The following is a 17,891-nucleotide window of genomic DNA, read 5'->3' as shown; positions in this document are numbered from 1 at the left end:
CTCCAGCTCACCCAGCGCACTAGAGCTCCTGTAGCATAATCCTGGGCTACAATTACCCGGGCCCACGACCGGTCTGTCGATGTCACCGCAAGAAGAGGAATAAACAGACTCACCCCATCGCGACGTCCCCCAAAGGTTAGCTCTCTAGCCCTCGCTATCTCCCTACTTGCTATTCGGCCTGCTAACGGCTAGCTTGTCTAGCCCGGGCCTACGAACTGTTAGCTTGTTAGCACAGGCCTGCTAACCATCTGACTCACCTCATCCCAAACACTTCTGAACCCATTTACTTTCTATCTCTCTTTGATTTTTATTTGTTTATACCTTCCGGAAACCTGCCTCACCCACTGTGATACGGATTCGCTATCACTTTTAATTTTGATTTATTTTTATGACACACTCAAGAACCTCCAGACGCTAACCAGCTAACTAGCTACAAGCTATTTAGTCATTGTTAGTTTAAAAAAAAAAAAAAAAAAAAAAAAAAAAAACCTGGATAACACTCGCCAGCCCAGCTTCCCTGCCCATCCACCGCTGCCCCCTGGACACTGATTTCTTGGCTACATAGCTGACGCACGCTGGACTGTCCATTAATCACGGTACCCCATTCTGCTTGTTTGTTTATCTGTCGGCCCAGTTGCCTAGTCAACGCCATTTTACCTGCTGTTTGTTGTGCTAGCTGATTAGCCTCGCCTACTGTTTTTAGCTAGCTTTCCCAATTCAACACCTGTGATTACTGTATGCCTCGCTGTATGTCTCTCCCAAATGTCAATATGCCTTGTATACTGTTGTTCAGGTTAGTTATCATTGTTTTAGTTCACAATGGAGCCCCTAGATCCACTCTGCATACCCCTGTTACCTCCTTTGTCCCACCCCCCACACATGCGGTGACCTCACCCATTACAACCAGCATGTCCAGAGATACAACCTCTCTCATCATCACCCAGTGCCTGGGCTTACCTCCGCTGTACCCGCACCCCACCATACCCCTGTCTGCGCATTATGCCCTGAATATATTCTACCATGCCCAGAAACCTGCTCCTCTTATCCTCTGCCCCCAACGCTCTAGGCGACCAGTTTTGATAGCCTTTAGCCGCACCCTCATACTACTCCTTCTCTGTTCCGCGGGTGATGTGGAGGTAAACCCAGGCCCTGCATGCCCCCAGGTACCCTCATTTGTTGACTTCTGTGATCGAAAAAGCCTTGGTTTTATGCATGTCAACATCAGAAGCCTCCCCCTAAGTTTGTTTTACTCACTGCTTTAGCACACTCTGCTAACCCTGATGTCCTTGCCGTGTCTGAATCCTGGCTCAGGAAGGCCACCAAAAATTCAGAGATTTCCATACCCAACTATAACATCTTCCGTCAAGATAGAACTGCCAAAGGGGGAGGAGTCGCAGTCTACTGCAGAGATAGCCTGCAAAGTAATGTCATACTTTCCAGGTCCATACCCAAACAGTTTGAACTACTAATTTTGAAAATTACTCTCTCCAGAAACAAGTCTATCACTGTTGCCGCCTGCTACCGACCCCGTCAGCTCCCAGCTGCGCCCTGGACACCATTTGTGAATTGATCGCCCCCCATCTAGCTTCAGAGTTTGTTCTGTTAGGTGACCTAAACTGGGATATGCTTAACACCCCGGCAGTCCTACAATCTAAGCTAGATGCCCTCAATCTCACGCAAATCATCAAGGAACCCACCAGGTACAACCCTAACTCTGTAAACAAGGGCACCCTCATAGACGTCATCCTGACCAACTGGCCCTCCAAATATACCTCTGCTGTCTTCAACCAGGATCTCAGCGATCACTGCCTCATCGCCTGTATCCGCCACGGAGCCGCAGTCAAACGACCACCCCTCATCACTGTCAAACGCTCCCTAAAACACTTCTGTGAGCAGGCCTTTCTAATCGACCTGGCCCGTGTATCCTGGAAGGACATTGACCTCATCCCGTCAGTTGAGGATGCCTGGTCATTCTTTAAAAGTAACTTCCTCACCATTTTAGATAAGCATGCTCCGTTCAAAAAATGCAGAACCAAGAACAGATACAGCCCTTGGTTCACTCCAGACCTGACTGCCCTCGACCAGCACAAAAACATCCTGTGGCGGACTGCAATAGCATCGAATAGCCCCGTGATATGCAACTGTTCAGGGAAGTCAGGAACCAATACACGCAGTCAGTCAGGAAAGCTAAGGCCAGCTTCTTCAGGCAGAAGTTTGCATCCTGTAGCTCCAACTCCAAAAAGTTCTGGGACACTGTGAAGTCCATGGAGAACAAGAGCACCTCCTCCCAGCTGCCCACTGCACTGAGGCTAGGAAACACGGTCTCCACCGATAAATCCATGATTATCGAAAACTTCAATAAGCACTTCTCAACGGCTGGCCATGCCTTCCGCCTGGCTACTCCAACCTCGGCCAACAGCTCCGCCCCCGTAGTTCCTCACCCAAGCCTCTCCAGGTTCTCCTTTACCCAAATCCAGATAGCAGATGTTCTGAAAGAGCTGCAAAACCTTGACCCGTACAAATCAGCTGGGCTTGACAATCTGGACCCGCTATTTCTGAAACTATCTGCCGCCATTGTCGCAACCCCTATTACCAGCCTGTTCAACCTCTCTTTCATATCGTCTGAGATCCCCAAGGATTGAAAGCTGCCGCAGTCATCCCCCTCTTCAAAGGGGGAGACACCCTGGACCCAAACTGCTATAGACCTATATCCATCCTGCCCTGCCTATCTAAGGTCTTCGAAAGCCAAGTCAACAAACAGGTCACTGACCATCTCGAATCCCACCGTACCTTCTCCGCTGTGCAATCTGGTTTCCGAGCCGGTCACGGGTGCACCTCAGCCACACTCAAGGTACTAAATGATATCATAACCGCCATCGATAAAAGACAGTACTGTGCAGCCGTCTTCATCGACCTCGCCAAGGCTTTCGACTCTGTCAATCACCAAATTCTTATCGGCAGACTCAACAGCCTCGGTTTTTCGGATGACTGCCTTGCCTGGTTCACCAATTACTTTGCAGACAGAGTTCAGTGTGTCAAATCGGAGGGCATGCTGTCCGGTCCTCTGGCAGTCTCTATGGGGGTGCCACAGGGTTCAATTCTCGGGCCGACTCTTTTCTCTGTATATATCAATGATGCTGCTCTTGCTGCGGGCGATTCCCTGATCCACCTCTACGCAGACGACACCATTCTATATACTTTCGGCCCGTCATTGGACACTGTGCTATCCAACCTCCAAACGAGCTTCAATGCCATACAGCACTCCTTCCGTGGCCTCCAACTGCTCTTAAACGCGAGTAAAACCAAATGCATGCTTTTCAACCGATCGCTGCCTGCACCCGCATGCCCGACTAGCATCACCACCCTGGATGGTTCCAACCTTGAATATGTGGACATCTATAAGTACCTAGGTGTCTGGCTAGACTGCAAACTCTCCATCCAGACTCACATCAAACATCTCCAATCAAAAATCAAATCCAGAGTCGGCTTTCTATTCCGCAACAAAGCCTCCTTCACCCACGCTGCCAAGCTTACCCTAGTAAAACTGACTATCCTACCGATCCTCGACTTCGGCGATGTCATCTACAAAATGGCTTCCAACACTCTACTCAGCAAACTGGATGCAGTCTATCACAGTGCCATCCGTTTTGTCACTAAAGCACCTTATACCACCCACCACTGCGACTTGTATGCTCTAGTCGGCTGGCCCTCACTACATATTCGTCGCCAGACCCACTGGCTCCAGGTCATCTACAAGTCCATGCTAGGTAAAGCTCCGCCTTATCTCAGTTCACTGGTCACGATGGCAACACCCATCCGTAGCACGCGCTCCAGCAGGTGTATCTCACTGATCATCCCTAAAGCCAACACCTCATTTGGCCGCCTTTCGTTCCAGTACTCTGCTGCCTGTGACTGGAACGAATTGCAAAAATCGCTGAAGTTGGAGACTTTTATCTCCCTCACCAACTTCAAACATCAGCTATCCGAGCAGCTAACCGATCGCTGCAGCTGTACATAGTCTATTGGTAAATAGCTCACCCTTTTCACCTACCTCATTCCCATACTGTTTTTATACTGTTTTTATTTATTTACTTTTCTGCTCTTTTGCACACCAATATCTCTACCTGTACATGCCCATCTGATCATTTATCACTCCAGTGTTAATCTGCAAAATTGTATTATTCGCCTACCTCCTCATGCCTTTTGCACACATTGTATATAGACTGCCCATTTTTTTTTTTTTTTCTACTGTGTTATTGACTTGCTAATTGTTTACTCCATGTGTAACTCTGTGTTGTCTGTTCACACTGCTATGCTTTATCTTGGCCAGGTCGCAGTTGCAAATGAGAACTTGTTCTCAACTAGCCTACCTGGTTAAATAAAGGTGAAATAAAAAATAAAAAAAAAATAAATAGAATGCTTGTTACCATGACAGCATTTATAATAGAACGCTTGTTACCATGACAGCGTTTATAATAGAATGCTTGTTACCATGACAGCCTTTATAATAGAACGCTTGTTACCATGACAGCCTTTATAATCGAACACGTGTTACCATGACAGCCTTTATAATAGAACACTTGTTACCATGACAGCCTTCATAATAGAACACTTGTTCAAATGACAGCCTTTATAATAAAACTCTTGTTACCATGACAGCCTTTATAATAAAACTCTTGTTACCATGACAGCCTTTACAATAAAACTATTGTTTCCATGCCAGCCTTTATAATAGAATGCTTGTTACCATGACAGCCTTTATAATAGAACACTTGTTACCATGACAGCCTTTATAATAAAACTATTGTTACCATGACAGCCTTTATAATAGAACACTTGTTAAAATGAGAGCCTTTATAATAAAACTATTGTTACCATGACAGCCTTTATAATAGAACGCTTGTTACCATGACAGCCTTCATAATAGAACGCTTGTTAAAATGACAGCCTTTATAATAGAACACTTGTTACCATGACAGCCTTTATAATAGAACACTTGTTGCCATGGCAGCATTTATAATAGAATGCTTGTGACCACACACATAAATATTGCACATGGGGAAAAAACATCTGTAAGTAGAAATAGAATTAAACAAACAGGCATTCTATTTTTGCTCTATTATAGTGGCCACAAGGCTACATGTGTGCAAAAATAACGTTCAATGAGTTTAAAAAATGACAATCACCCTCACTAACACATACGTGTTACTGTCAAGTTCAACACAACAAAAACAATATCTTTGGGCTACACAGCACATGATTACATTGTACACTTTCTGCCTGTGGACATCTGTTCTACAATGTGCCAGCAGAGCATGATACCCGTTGGCATAATGGATCTCTTTCAGGCAGAGAGTACACCTGGCATACCCCTTTTATCCACTGTGTTGAGAAAGAGAGAAAGACTTTTCAAAAATGTCTCATTAGATCTACATGAATCACATAGGTCACCTATTTTGGATTCAAAACGGCGAATTTTGCCGAAAGGTGACTAGTTTGCATCCCTGAATGGCTGGAATGGAATAAATGGTACAGAGTTAAATGTGGTAAGTGTGTATAGTAATGTTTGTGCCTGTTTGTGTGTGTTTTAGTGAGTGTGTCTATTAATGTGTGTGACTGTATTGACTCACTGTCTCTGGTGGCATGTGAAGAGTCATTCTTGACAGGGGTGGGGTCACTCCAGGAGCGGTTGAAACTCTTCGCTCTACGCTCGGCAAATGCTAGTGAAGGTGGGGAGAGAAAGTCACACACCCATGCACCATACACACACCCTGAACACACACACCCTGAACACACACACCCTGAACACACACACCCTGAACAGACACACCCTGAACACATACACCCTTAACACATACACCCTTAACACATACACCCTGAACACACACACCCTGAACACACACACCCTGAACACACACACCATGAACAGACACACCCTGAACAGACACACCCTGAACACACACACCCTGAACACACACACCCTGAACATACACACCATGAACAGACACACCCTGAACACATACACCCTTAACACACACACCCTGAACACACACACCCTGAACAGACACACCCTGAACACATACACCCTGAACACATACACCCTTAACACACACACCCTGAACAGACACACCCTGAACACATACACCCTGAACACCCAACACACGGTTCATTGTACACACACACAAGCATGTACGCACACGTATGCTCACGCGCACACACACACACACACACACACACACACACACACACACACACACACACACACACACACACACACACACACACACACACACACACACACACACACACACACACACACACACACACACACACACACACACACACACACACACCATCCCTGGGTGGATGAGTTTAGCTAGGTGCAACAAATGCAGCCTCACCAATGAGAGACTGGGGAGATATTTAATTCATTAGCTTAACGATTAGCATATCCAGCATCGATTATGCCTCAACACCAGCAATAACACACACACTGTAGGTTCATCAAACGTGTGCCAACACACACACACTCATCGGTGCACAACGGCATGCCACACACCAATATACATAGAGATAGCGCACATCACACACAGGGCCATGCATAAACACAAAGACAACAAGACACAAAAGCACTGATGGGAGAGGACATGTTGGGAGAAAACACAGCACACAGTAACACTGCGACTCACTCTGTGCCTTCATTCTCCTGCTGCCCACCATTCTAAGATGCTTCCGGAAGTTCCTGTGGGCAGATTGGGCATGAGGAGATGGAGATGGGGAGAGAGGGAGGAGGAGGAGGAGGAGGAGGAGGAGGAGATGGAGATGGGGAGAGAGGGAGGAGGAGGAGGAGGGGGGGGTGGAGGAGATGGAGATGGGGAGAGAGGGAGGAGGAGGAGGAGATGGGGAGAGAGGGAGGAGGAGGAGGGGGAGGAGGAAGAGGAGATGGGGAGAGAGGGAGGAGGAGGAGGAGGAGGAGGAGGAGGAGGAGGAGGATATGGGGGAGAGGGAGGAGGAGGAGGAGGAGGAGGAGGAGGAGGAGATGGATATGGGGAGAGAGGGAGAAGGAGGAGGAGGAGGAGGAGAAGGATATGGGGAGAGAGGGAGAAGGAGGAGGAGGAGGAGGAGGAGATGGATATGGGGAGAGAGGGAGGAGGAGGAGGAGGAGGAGGAGGAGGAGGAGGAGGAGGAGGAGGAGGAGGAGGAGGAGGAGGAGGAGGAAAAGAAGGGAAGAATCATTTAGAGGAGGAAGTGAGTTAATAAGGGAAAGAGAGTGTATGTGCCCCAAATGGCACCCTACATAGTGTACTTCTTTTGACCAGAGCACTGTGGAAAGTAGTGCAGTATATATGTAGGGAATAGGGTGCCATTTGGGACGTAGCCAATAAGATAAAAAGTGTGAGAGAGACGTGCACAACATTTTTTTAAAATAAAGATTTCAGAAATTATTTCATAATTTAGGTCTGTCAGATGAGTGTTTTAAGTAACATTGGACCATTCAACTGCTGCTACATAACGGTATATATGTACCTGCTGCTACATAACTGTATATATGTACCTGTTGCTACATAACCGTATATATGTACCTGTTGCTACATAACGGTATATATGTACCTGCTGCTACATAACCGTATATATGTACCTGTTGCTACATAACCGTATATATATATGTACCTGCTGCTACATAACCGTATATATGTACCTGTTGCTACATAACCGTATATATGTACCTGCTGCTACATAACCGTATATATGTACCTGCTGCTACATAACCGTATATATGTACCTGTTGCTACATAACCGTATATATGTACCTGCTGCTACATAACCGTATATATGTACCTGCTGCTACATAACGGTATATATGTATGTACCTGTTGCTACATAACCGTATATATGTACCTGCTGCTACATAACCGTATATATGTACCTGTTGCTACATAACCGTATATATGTACCTGTTGCTACATAACGGTTAATATGTACCTGCTGCTACATAACTGTATATATGTACCTGCTGCTACATAACCGTATATATGTACCTGTTGCTACATAACGGTATATATGTACCTGTTGCTACATAACGGTTAATATGTACCTGCTGCTACATAACTGTATATATGTACCTGCTGCTACATAACCGTATATATGTACCTGCTGCTACATAACTGTATATATGTACCTGCTGCTACATAACTGTATATATGTACCTGCTGCTACATAACTGTATATATGTACCTGCTGCTACATAACTGTATATATGTACCTGCTGCTACATAACCGTATATATGTACCTGCTGCTACATAACCGTATATATGTACCTGCTGCTACATAACCGTATATATGTACCTGATGCTACATAACCGTATATATGTACCTGATGCTACATAACCGTATATATGTACCTGATGCTACATAACCATATATATGTACAATACAATACATTTAATAAACATAAGAATGAGTGTGAGTTGTTGTTACAACCCGGTTCATGGCAAGTGACAAAGAGCTCTTATAGGACCAGGGCACAAATAATAATATAATAATAATCAATCATTTTGCTCTTTATTTAGCCATCTTACATATGAAACCTTATTTGTTCATCGAAAATTGTGACTAACTCACCAATGGTTAATGAGAAGGGTGTGCTTGAAAGGATGCTCATAACTCTGCAATGTTCGGTTGTATTGGAGAAAGTCTCAGTCTAAAATAATTACCTGTATTTTGAGTTTTCATGCTGGTGAGGGCCGAGAATCCACTCTCACATTAGGTACGTGGTTGCAAAGGGTATCAGTGTCTTAACAGCATGATTTGCCAAGGCAGGATAATCTTGAGCCTCATACAGAAATCTGGAAGTGGCTTCTGATTCAATTAAATTTTCACAGAACCGCTTGTTGAAATTTCGATGAGGCTCTCTTGTTCAGATATCGGTAAGTGTTTGTGTCATGCGCTTCGGGAAAGTACCTGCGTAATTGCACACCCAACTCACTCAGGTGCTTCAAAATATCACATTTGACATTGTCCGTAAGCTTAAATTCATTTCATACAATGATGGAAATACCTGTGTGTTGTCCTTGTTAATGCAGACAGAGAATTGCTCCAACGTCTTAATCATAGCCTCAATTATGTCCCACACATTGAATATAGTTGCAAAGAGTCCCTGTAATCCTAGACTCAGATAATTCAGGCGAGAAAAAACATCACCCAGGCCAATCGTGTTAGAAACTCATCATCATGCAAACGGTCAGACAAGGGAAAATGATGTTCAGTAAAGGAAACTTTAAGCCCATCTCTCAATTCAAAAAAACGTGTCAATCCTTTGCTCCTTGATAACCAGCACACTTCTGTATGTTGTAAAAGTGTTACATGGTTGCTGCCCATATCATTGTATGCGAAGCAGTAATTGTTTCAAACATGTCCTGCCATGTCACTGCTGTATAGTTTTTGTTGGCCTTTCCCTCAGCCTTGTCCCAGCCATATCCGCGGCAGCAGGAAGAATTAAGTCCTCCACAATAGAATGGGGCTTACCTGTCCTAGCCACTTGGTAGCTCACCATATAAGACGCTTCTAGTCCCTTCTTATTAATGGTATCTGTTGCTTTTATACATGTCTTACTACTCGAAAGTCATCTTAATTCTCGCTCAAAAAACTCCTGTGGCTTATTTTTCAAATTGGCATGTTTTGTCTGCGCAAGAGTGAAGGTTTCATCGAGTTGTGAGATAGTACTTTTGCACATATTGTCAGGATTTGGCCAGGGTTGTTCCGGTTTTTGGTCACTAGATGCCCCCATTGTGCCTTTTGACCTTTTGTTTTCCCTTGATCCCCATTATTATTTGCACCTGTGCCTCGTTTCCCCTGATTGTATTTAAACCCTTTGTTTTCCTCAGTTCTGTGCTCTGTGTTTGTATGTTAGCATCCAGCCCTAGTACTCTGTGAACTCTTGTTGTTCCCGGTGGACTCTCTTGTGGAATTCTGTTTTTTTTGTTCTTGTTTGTTTGTTTTTTGAGTATCTTTTGAGGCTTTTTTGTGCTATACCTTCCACCTTGTGGATTTACCTTTTTGTCTTGGAGGATTACCTTTGTTCTTGTGGAATTCCTTTTGAGGTTGTGGAGTTACATGTTTTCCTGAAGAACTTCACTTTTTACTTCATTAAATACACCGTCTCAAGTACTGCTGTGTCTGCCTCATCTTCTGGGTTCTGCCGACTATTCGTGGCTCAGTTGGTTAAGTGACTGTTTCTCACTCCGGAGACCCGGGTTCGTAACCGGGTCCTGACAGAAACACAGAGCCAAAAATGAACCCAGAGGCAGCCAGTTCCCAGGACCTTGTTGCCATGCTGTCCCACCACCAGGAGACTGTCCAACGCCACGAAGCCGCCCTGGTTCAGCAAGAGGCCTTAATGGCTAGACATTCTCATCTTCTGTCGGAGATGCTGACTTCCATAAAGCAGATATCTGACCCTCGTCGTTCCCCACCGACCGGTCTAAGATCGCATATATCATCACCCTGCTGTTGGAAAAAGCCCTGGCCTGGGCTACTGCTGTGTGGGATGCCCATAATTCCTGCTGTGCCAGCTACTCTGCCTTTGCTGAGGAATTCAAACGAGTGTTTCAAGGCCCAAGCAGTGGTCCTGACTCAGCCAAACAGCTCCTGACTCTCCACCAAGGTTGGCGCAGCGTGACGGACTATGCCATCCAGTTCCGCACGGTGGCAGCAGCGAGTGGCTGGAACAACGAGGCGCTCACGGTGTGCTTTCTGAAAGGCCTTTCCGACACTATCCAAGATGAACTGGCCACTCGGGAACCACCGGACAATCTCGAGTCCCTGATCAAGTTGGCCTCACGCGTTGATCAGTGTCTGAGAGAGAGAGAACTCAACCGTAGACCTCTAGCCCCTATCAGTCCCAGCTCCGAGTCCCCACCTTTATCCTCGCTGGCTCCACCGGAACCCATGCAGATTGGACGCATCTCCCAGGCTGAGAGAGACCGCCGGATGAGGAGCGACGCTGTCTATATTGTGGCAAACCGGGCCATTTCCGTTCCACGTGTCCCGGGCTCCAGGGAAACGCTCTGTCCCGTACAGACCGGGGGGAACTGTAACGGGAAACATAACCTCCTCCCATCCGTCCAACTCCCGTCTGCTCATTCCAGTCATCCTTTCCTGGGACAACCACAAGCTTCACCTTCAAGCCTTGGTAGACTCTGGAGCCGCAGGTAACTTCATGGATGGTGTCTGGGCGAAGGAGAATGGCGTTCCCTCTGAACCTCTAAGTGACCCCATGAGGGTTACTACATTGGATGGAAGCCCTTTGGGATCTGGACTTGTCACTCATGTCACTACCTCCTTGCGACTTTCAGTTTCACAACACCAGGAATTGATGAACTTTCATTTGATCTCTCCTGTTCCGAGTTCCCTCTCGTCCTTGGATACCCCTGGCTTTACAGCCATAACCCTCACATCGACTGGTCTGTGGGCACTATCAAGCAGTGGGGTCCTACGTGCCAAGCTACTTGTATTTTCCCGAATTCCCCGAGTTCTACTCCCGAGTCTTTAGAATCCATCGACCTGACCCGAGTTCCCGAGTGTTACCATGACCTCAAACTGGTATTTAGCAAACAGAGGGCCACCATGCTACCACCCCATAGACCTTATGATTGCCCCATCGAACTGTTTCCGGGCATTTGCCCCCCCAGGGGTCGGATCTTTTCCCTATCTCCACCCGAACGAGCTGCTATGGATACCTACATCAAGGACGCTCTGGAAGCAGGCCTTATGCGTCCATCCACCTCCCCGGTGGGAGCAGGGTTTTTCTTTGTGGCCAAGAAAGACGGTGGATTACGTCCTTGCATCGACTACCGGGGACTCAATGCCATAACCGTCCGTAACCGTTACCCGCTACCCCTTATGGCCACAGCCTTCGAGCTGCTCCAGGAAGCAGTTGTTTTCACTAAGCTTGACCTGCGGAACGCATATCATCTTGTGTGGATCAGACCTGGTGACGAGTGGAAGACCGCTTTCAACACGCCTACTGGTCACTATGAATACTTGGTGATGCCCTTCGGCCTGACCAACGCCCCAGCGGTGTTCCAAGCGCTCATAAACGATGTGCTTAGGGATATGCTTAACATATTTGTGTTCGTTTACTTGGATGACATCCTCATCTTTTCGAGCTCTCTTCAAGAACACACAAAGCATGTCAGACAAGTACTCAAACGCCTCCTAGACAGCCATCTGTACGTTAAGCCGGAAAAATGTGAATTCCATTCATCCCGAGTACAATTCCTGGGATTTGTAGTGGAACCCGGTCGAGTCCAAATGGACCCCAGGAAGGTAGAGGCGGTAGCGGATTGGCCCACCCCCAAATCCGTTAAGGAAGTTCACCGTTTCCTGGGCTTCACTAACTTTTACCGCAAGTTCATCAAGAACTTCAGCTTGGTGGCAGCCCCTCTCTCAGCTTTAACCAAGGGTGGCAATGCAAGGTTTTTGTGGGGAAGAGAAGCTGAGACGGCCTTCCAAGGACTCAAGCAGCGCGTCCTCTCTGCTCCCATCCTGATACTACCGACTACGGATGAACCGTTTGTGGTGGAGGTAGACGCCTCAGAGGTTGGTGTTGGAGCTGTCCTGTCTCAGAGGGGTGAAGACAAGAAGCTTCATCCGTGCGCTTTCTTCTCACACCGGCTTACCCCGGCTGAGAGGAACTACGATGTGGGGGATCGTGAACTCCTAGCGGTTAAGATGGCATTGAAGGAATGGAGACACTAGCTCGAGGGGGCTTCTCACCCGTTTCAAGTGCTTACGGACCACAAAAATCTGGAGTATATCCAGCAGGCGAAGCGGTTGAACTCTAGACAAGCTAGATGGTCTCTTTTCTTCAATCGATTCCAGTTTATCCTCACCTATCGGCCCGGGTCGAAGAATCTCAAACCGGATGCCCTGTCTCGAGTCTACGCTCCTGCCACTCGAGATGACACGGACATGCCTGTCCTTCCTGCTGCTAAGATCGTGGCTCCGATCTCGTGGCAATTTGAGGATACCGTGAGACGAGCTCAAGCTATTGAACCGGACCCGAAAGGAGGTCCTGCAAATCGGTTGTTTGTCCCCAATGCAGTGAGGACTCAGGTCCTTCTGTGGGGGCACTCCTCTCGCCTCACCTGTCACCCGGGCGTAGGTCGCACCTTGGAGTTCATCCAGCGTAAGTTCTGGTGGCCTACCATAAGAGAAGACGTTGCCACTTTCGTCAATGCCTGCCCCGTGTGCTGCCAGGGCAAATCTTCTCACCTCCGCCCGCAAGGACTCCTTCACCCTTTACCTGTTCCCCACAGACCCTGGTCCCATATCTCGTTGGACTTTATTACTGGCCTTCCTCCATCCCATGGCAATACTACTATCCTAGTCATAATCGACAGGTTTTCTAAGGCGGCCAGGTTCGTCCCTCTGACTAAGTTACCTTCTGCCAAGGAAACGGCTGAGTTGGTAATTAATCATGTGTTCGAGTCTTCGGCATTCCTCAAGATATGGTTTCTGACAGAGGTCCCCAGTTCGCCTTTAGGTTTTGGAAGGCCTTCTTCCAACTCATGGGGGCTTCTGCCAGTCTATCTTCAGGGTACCATCCAGAGTCCAACGGCCAAACAGAGGATGAATCAAGAGCTGGAAACCACCCTCCGATGTATGACTCGTAACAACCCGTCCACATGGTCGTCCTTCATTGTTTGGGCCGAATACGCGCACAACACCTTGCGCTCCTCCTCCACTGGTATGTCCCCGCACGAGTGTCAGTTTGGCTATGCCCCTCCATTGTTCCCGGACCAGGAGGCAGAAGTCAGAGTGCCTTCAGCCTTGAAGTTCGTCAGACGCTGTCGGCTTATGTGGAGGAAGACCCGTCTTAATCTTATGCGTTCCTCACAGAGGTACCAACAACAAGCCAACAGACGTCGCTGTCCCGGGCCTACCCTGCGCCCCGGGCCAGAGAGTCTGGCTCTCCACAAGAGACTTACCACTACGGGTGGAGTCTCGCAAGCTGTCCCAAAAATACATTGGTCCCTTTAAGGTTGCCAGGAGAGTTAACCCAGTTTCTTATCGCCTACACTTACCCAGATCCCTTAAGATTAATCCCACGTTTCACATTTCCTTATTAAAACCTGTTGTTTTTTCTCCCCTTGTCCCGGCAGACAGACCTCCCCCTCCGCCTCGTGTCATTGGAGGCCAGCCGGCTTATACCGTCCATCGGATACTGGATTCCCGCCGGGTGCAGCGGTCCTGGCAGTATCTGGTGGACTGGGAAGGCTACGGTCCCGAGGAGCGCTCCTGGGTTCCTGCCAAAGACATACTGGACCCTGATCTCATTCGTCAGTTCAGGGCCCTCCACCCTGAGAGAGCTGGTAGGAACGTCAGGAGCCGTTCCTAGGGGGGGGATTCTGTCAGGATTTGGCCAGGGTTGTTCCGGTTTTTGGTCACTAGTTGCCCCCATTGTGCCTTTTGACCTTTTGTTTTCCCTTGATCCCCATTATTATTTGCACATGTGCCTCGTTTCCCCTGATTGTATTTAAACCCTTTGTTTTCCTCAGTTCTGTGCTCTGTGTTTGTATGTTAGCACCCAGCCCTAGTACTCTGTGAACTCTTGTTGTTCCCGGTGGACTCTCTTGTGGAATTCTGTTTTTTTTTTGTTCTTGTTTGTTTGTTTTTTGAGTATCTTTTGAGGCTTTTTTGTGCTATACCTTCCACCTTGTGGATTTACCTTTTTGTCTTGTTCTTGTGGAATTCCTTTTGAGGTTGTGGAGTTACATGTTTTCCTGAAGAACTTCACTTTTTCCTTCATTAAATACACCGTCTCAAGTACTGCTGTGTCTGCCTCATCTTCTGAGTTCTGCCGACTATTCGTGGCTCAGTTGGTTAAGTGACTGTTTCTCACTCTGGAGACCTGGGTTCGTAACCGGGTCCTGACACATATAACAAACTGTGGCTGAGGAAAGGCACTACTCCCAATATAAGTGAACCCAAAATCAATGTAGTTCTCATCATATTTGAGGCATTTCGATGGTCCAACGTCCCTGTCTGTTGTTCGGTGCTTTCCCTGGGTAAGGGGGCTCTTTGGCTGTATCAGATTCACTACTATCAGTGTCCATGCTAGCTGGGCAAACAACAAATGTAGAATTACTGATGCTGGCATTGGATGTGTTTGTAGAGGCAGAACAATGTGTGTTGTGTGCAGGTGTAGTACCCCTCTGGTATGTGTCTCTATGGAGGCGGGCCTCACTAAATGGACTGTTTGAAAATGTGAAGAAAAAGAAAAATGTTTGTAAAAAAAAAAAAAAGGACATTAATCACATTTTTATTTGGCGTACCCCCGACGCGTACCCCAGTTTGGGGAATAGCTGGCCTAGATCAAAGAGAAAAATACAGAAGCCTTCTTCATGGACCAGCTTAAAGTGTTTACGCCTCTTCATAGCTTTGAGTGACATTTCACTAACAACCAATATCATTGTGTGCTCTGTCTGTTTTCCCCTCTTAACTGCCAGCCTGTCGTTCCTTATTCATGCCATTCATTCTATATAATAGCTCATTTCTAATATGTAAACATTTCCTCTCCTCCCTTCATCTCTTCAGAATGCCTTGTGATTGTTCACCAGGACAACAACATGTCTAATGAAGACAGGGTCAAACATAGCTACCGCGTATGGGTGGAGAATTGTGAGACATGAGGATGACATATGAGAGAGAGAGAGAGATAGAGAGAGGGATCAGACTAGTTTTATATTGTGATTAAAACAGTGCTTTTTCAAACATTCCCTAACCCCTAAACCCTAAAAAAGAGCAAGCCTCATCACTATCGTTGCGTGACGGATGGTGTGAGTGTGAGCTGATAGAATGGAGAACAGAGACCAGCTCTCCTCTTTTTCTCTGCATGCCCACAGAAGAGACATGCAGCAGGTCGTCGGCTAATGAGAGGATGAAAGAGAAGGAGAAAACACCCCTCCGCCCACTCAGCCAGCTGGGGATGAGTCACCGGCTCTCCTCCCTCTGTCCTCTCTCTACCTCTGTCCTCTCTCTACCTCTGTCCTCTCTCTACCTCTGTCCTCTCTCTACCTCTGTCCTCTTTCTACCTCTGTCCTCTCTCTACCTCTCTCCTCTCTCTATCTCTGTCCTCTCTCTACCTCTGTCCTCTCTCTACCTCTGTCCTCTCTCTACCTCTCTCCACCTCTGTCCTCTCTCTACCTCTGTCCTCTCTCTACCTCTGTCCTCTCTCTACCTCTGTCCTCTCTCTACCTCTGTCCTCTCTCTACCTCTGTCCTCTCTCTACCTCTGTCCTCTCTCTACCTCTGTCCTCTCTCTACCTCTGTCCTCTCTCTACCTCTGTCCTCTCTCTACCTCTGTCCTCTCTCTACCTCTGTCCTCTCTCTACCTCTCTCCACCTCTGTCCTCTCTCTACCTCTGTCCTCTCTCTACCTCTGTCCTCTCTCTACCTCTGTCCTCTCTCTACCTCTGTCCTCTCCCTTCATCTATCTCTCTATGCTGCTCACGCGCTGAGGGCCGATCGGATGCTGCTCCGGCGCTATCTATCCTTTTCTCCCTCATTCTCTCTCCCTCTGTGTATATACTGATTGGGAGTATTGTGTGCTGAAGGCTGCTCCAATGCACCCTGGTCCTCCCTCTCTTTTCCCACCTCTCCACTCTCCTCTTCCCACCTCACGTTCCCTCAATCTCCCTATCTCGTATCCTCCCTCTCTTCCCCGTCTCCTCTCTGCTCCTACTCCCTCTCTCTCTACCTCTCCTCCTCTCCATCTCTCTCTCTTTCTCTCCACCTCTTCATGTCAAGACAGAGGGGATGGGGTTGTGTTGCTCCTCCATTAATTAGCTTCGTGCCACAGTGACTTTTTACTGCAGCAGCCTGGCATTGTGGGAAAACATCTGTCCGTTCATCTGACTGCCCATCTGACGGACTCTGCCAGGGTAATGGGTTCACTCCCAAAGTCACCTGTCCAGTTAGCCTGATTTGCATCTCTAACTATGCCTCATATACAGTAGCCAAGCTCATCGTGAGTTTTTAGCTACGTTAGCGCTGAGCTAGCCAGGTTCCATACTAGTGTACAACCTCACCAGAGGAGGTTGGTGTGAGGAGCTATAGGAGGATGGGCTCATTGTAATGGCTGGAATGGAATAAATGAGAGATATGTTTCATTGTCACATACACTGGATAGGTGGAGTGAAATGTGTTCAACGCCCCTGGAGCAAATTAGGGTTAAGCTTTTACTGCAGTGGGCTAAATCGGGGTCACACAGAGTGTTTCTAGGTAGTCCTAAACAAATCTACTTTGAAATAAATATATACACCATTACATACATGGTTGTGAGCTTAAGAAAAATAAAGGATACCATGGCAGATATAGAGTTTAAATGTATTGCATAGAGTCTGCATCACTTTTTTCTCTCACTTATAGTAATAACGTCATGGTGCCTCATGCTATTTTCTACCCCTCCTGGGAGTCTACATCTATTCTATTGATAATGGCTGGGGAGAGTCAGCAAGTACTGGAGCACAGCAGCACACCCTGACCAGCCAGGAACACAGTAGGTACCTCTGGATGACTTCAGCCGAATCCAGCTCCCTTTCTCTCCTCTTTCTCTGCACAAATCCCCGGAAAGCCCTGCCGGGACGTGGCACAGAATGAAAGGATGAGAGGGAGAATGCTGGCTTAGCACGGGGTGAGAGATGTAGCGCAAGAGGAAGAGGAGGGGAAGCGGGGGGTATTGGCAGGGTTTAGCCACAGTACTCTGGGGCATGTAGCTGTAACGGCTAGGTTTGCATCATGAGGATTTGGGATGCTGGCTCTTTGTTTGAGTTAGTTAAGGAGGTTAGCGTCAGAAGTTAGGGCCAGCTGGGGTTTCGCTGAAGAGCT

General features: G+C 47.3%; 1 protein-coding gene across 1 annotated transcript in view; it reads right to left on the bottom strand.

The window, feature by feature from the left end:
* Window positions 1-17,891, bottom strand: part of LOC118388083 (NMDA receptor synaptonuclear signaling and neuronal migration factor-like) — a 114,791-nt gene that overhangs the window by 69,285 nt on the left and 27,615 nt on the right. The window contains exons 5-7 of the mRNA XM_052524740.1: window positions 17,571-17,639; window positions 6,690-6,742; window positions 5,631-5,720 (exon numbers count right to left, since the gene is read on the bottom strand). Coding sequence (XP_052380700.1) covers window positions 5,631-5,720; window positions 6,690-6,742; window positions 17,571-17,639 — 212 coding nt within the window. The remainder of the gene's footprint in view (window positions 1-5,630; window positions 5,721-6,689; window positions 6,743-17,570; window positions 17,640-17,891) is intronic.

The sequence above is a fragment of the Oncorhynchus keta genome, chromosome 9 (assembly GCF_023373465.1).
Source record: "Oncorhynchus keta strain PuntledgeMale-10-30-2019 chromosome 9, Oket_V2, whole genome shotgun sequence".
NCBI lineage: Eukaryota > Metazoa > Chordata > Actinopteri > Salmoniformes > Salmonidae > Oncorhynchus > Oncorhynchus keta.
Note: the sequence above shows the minus strand (reverse complement) of the source record. Positions and strands in the feature narration are given on the sequence as shown.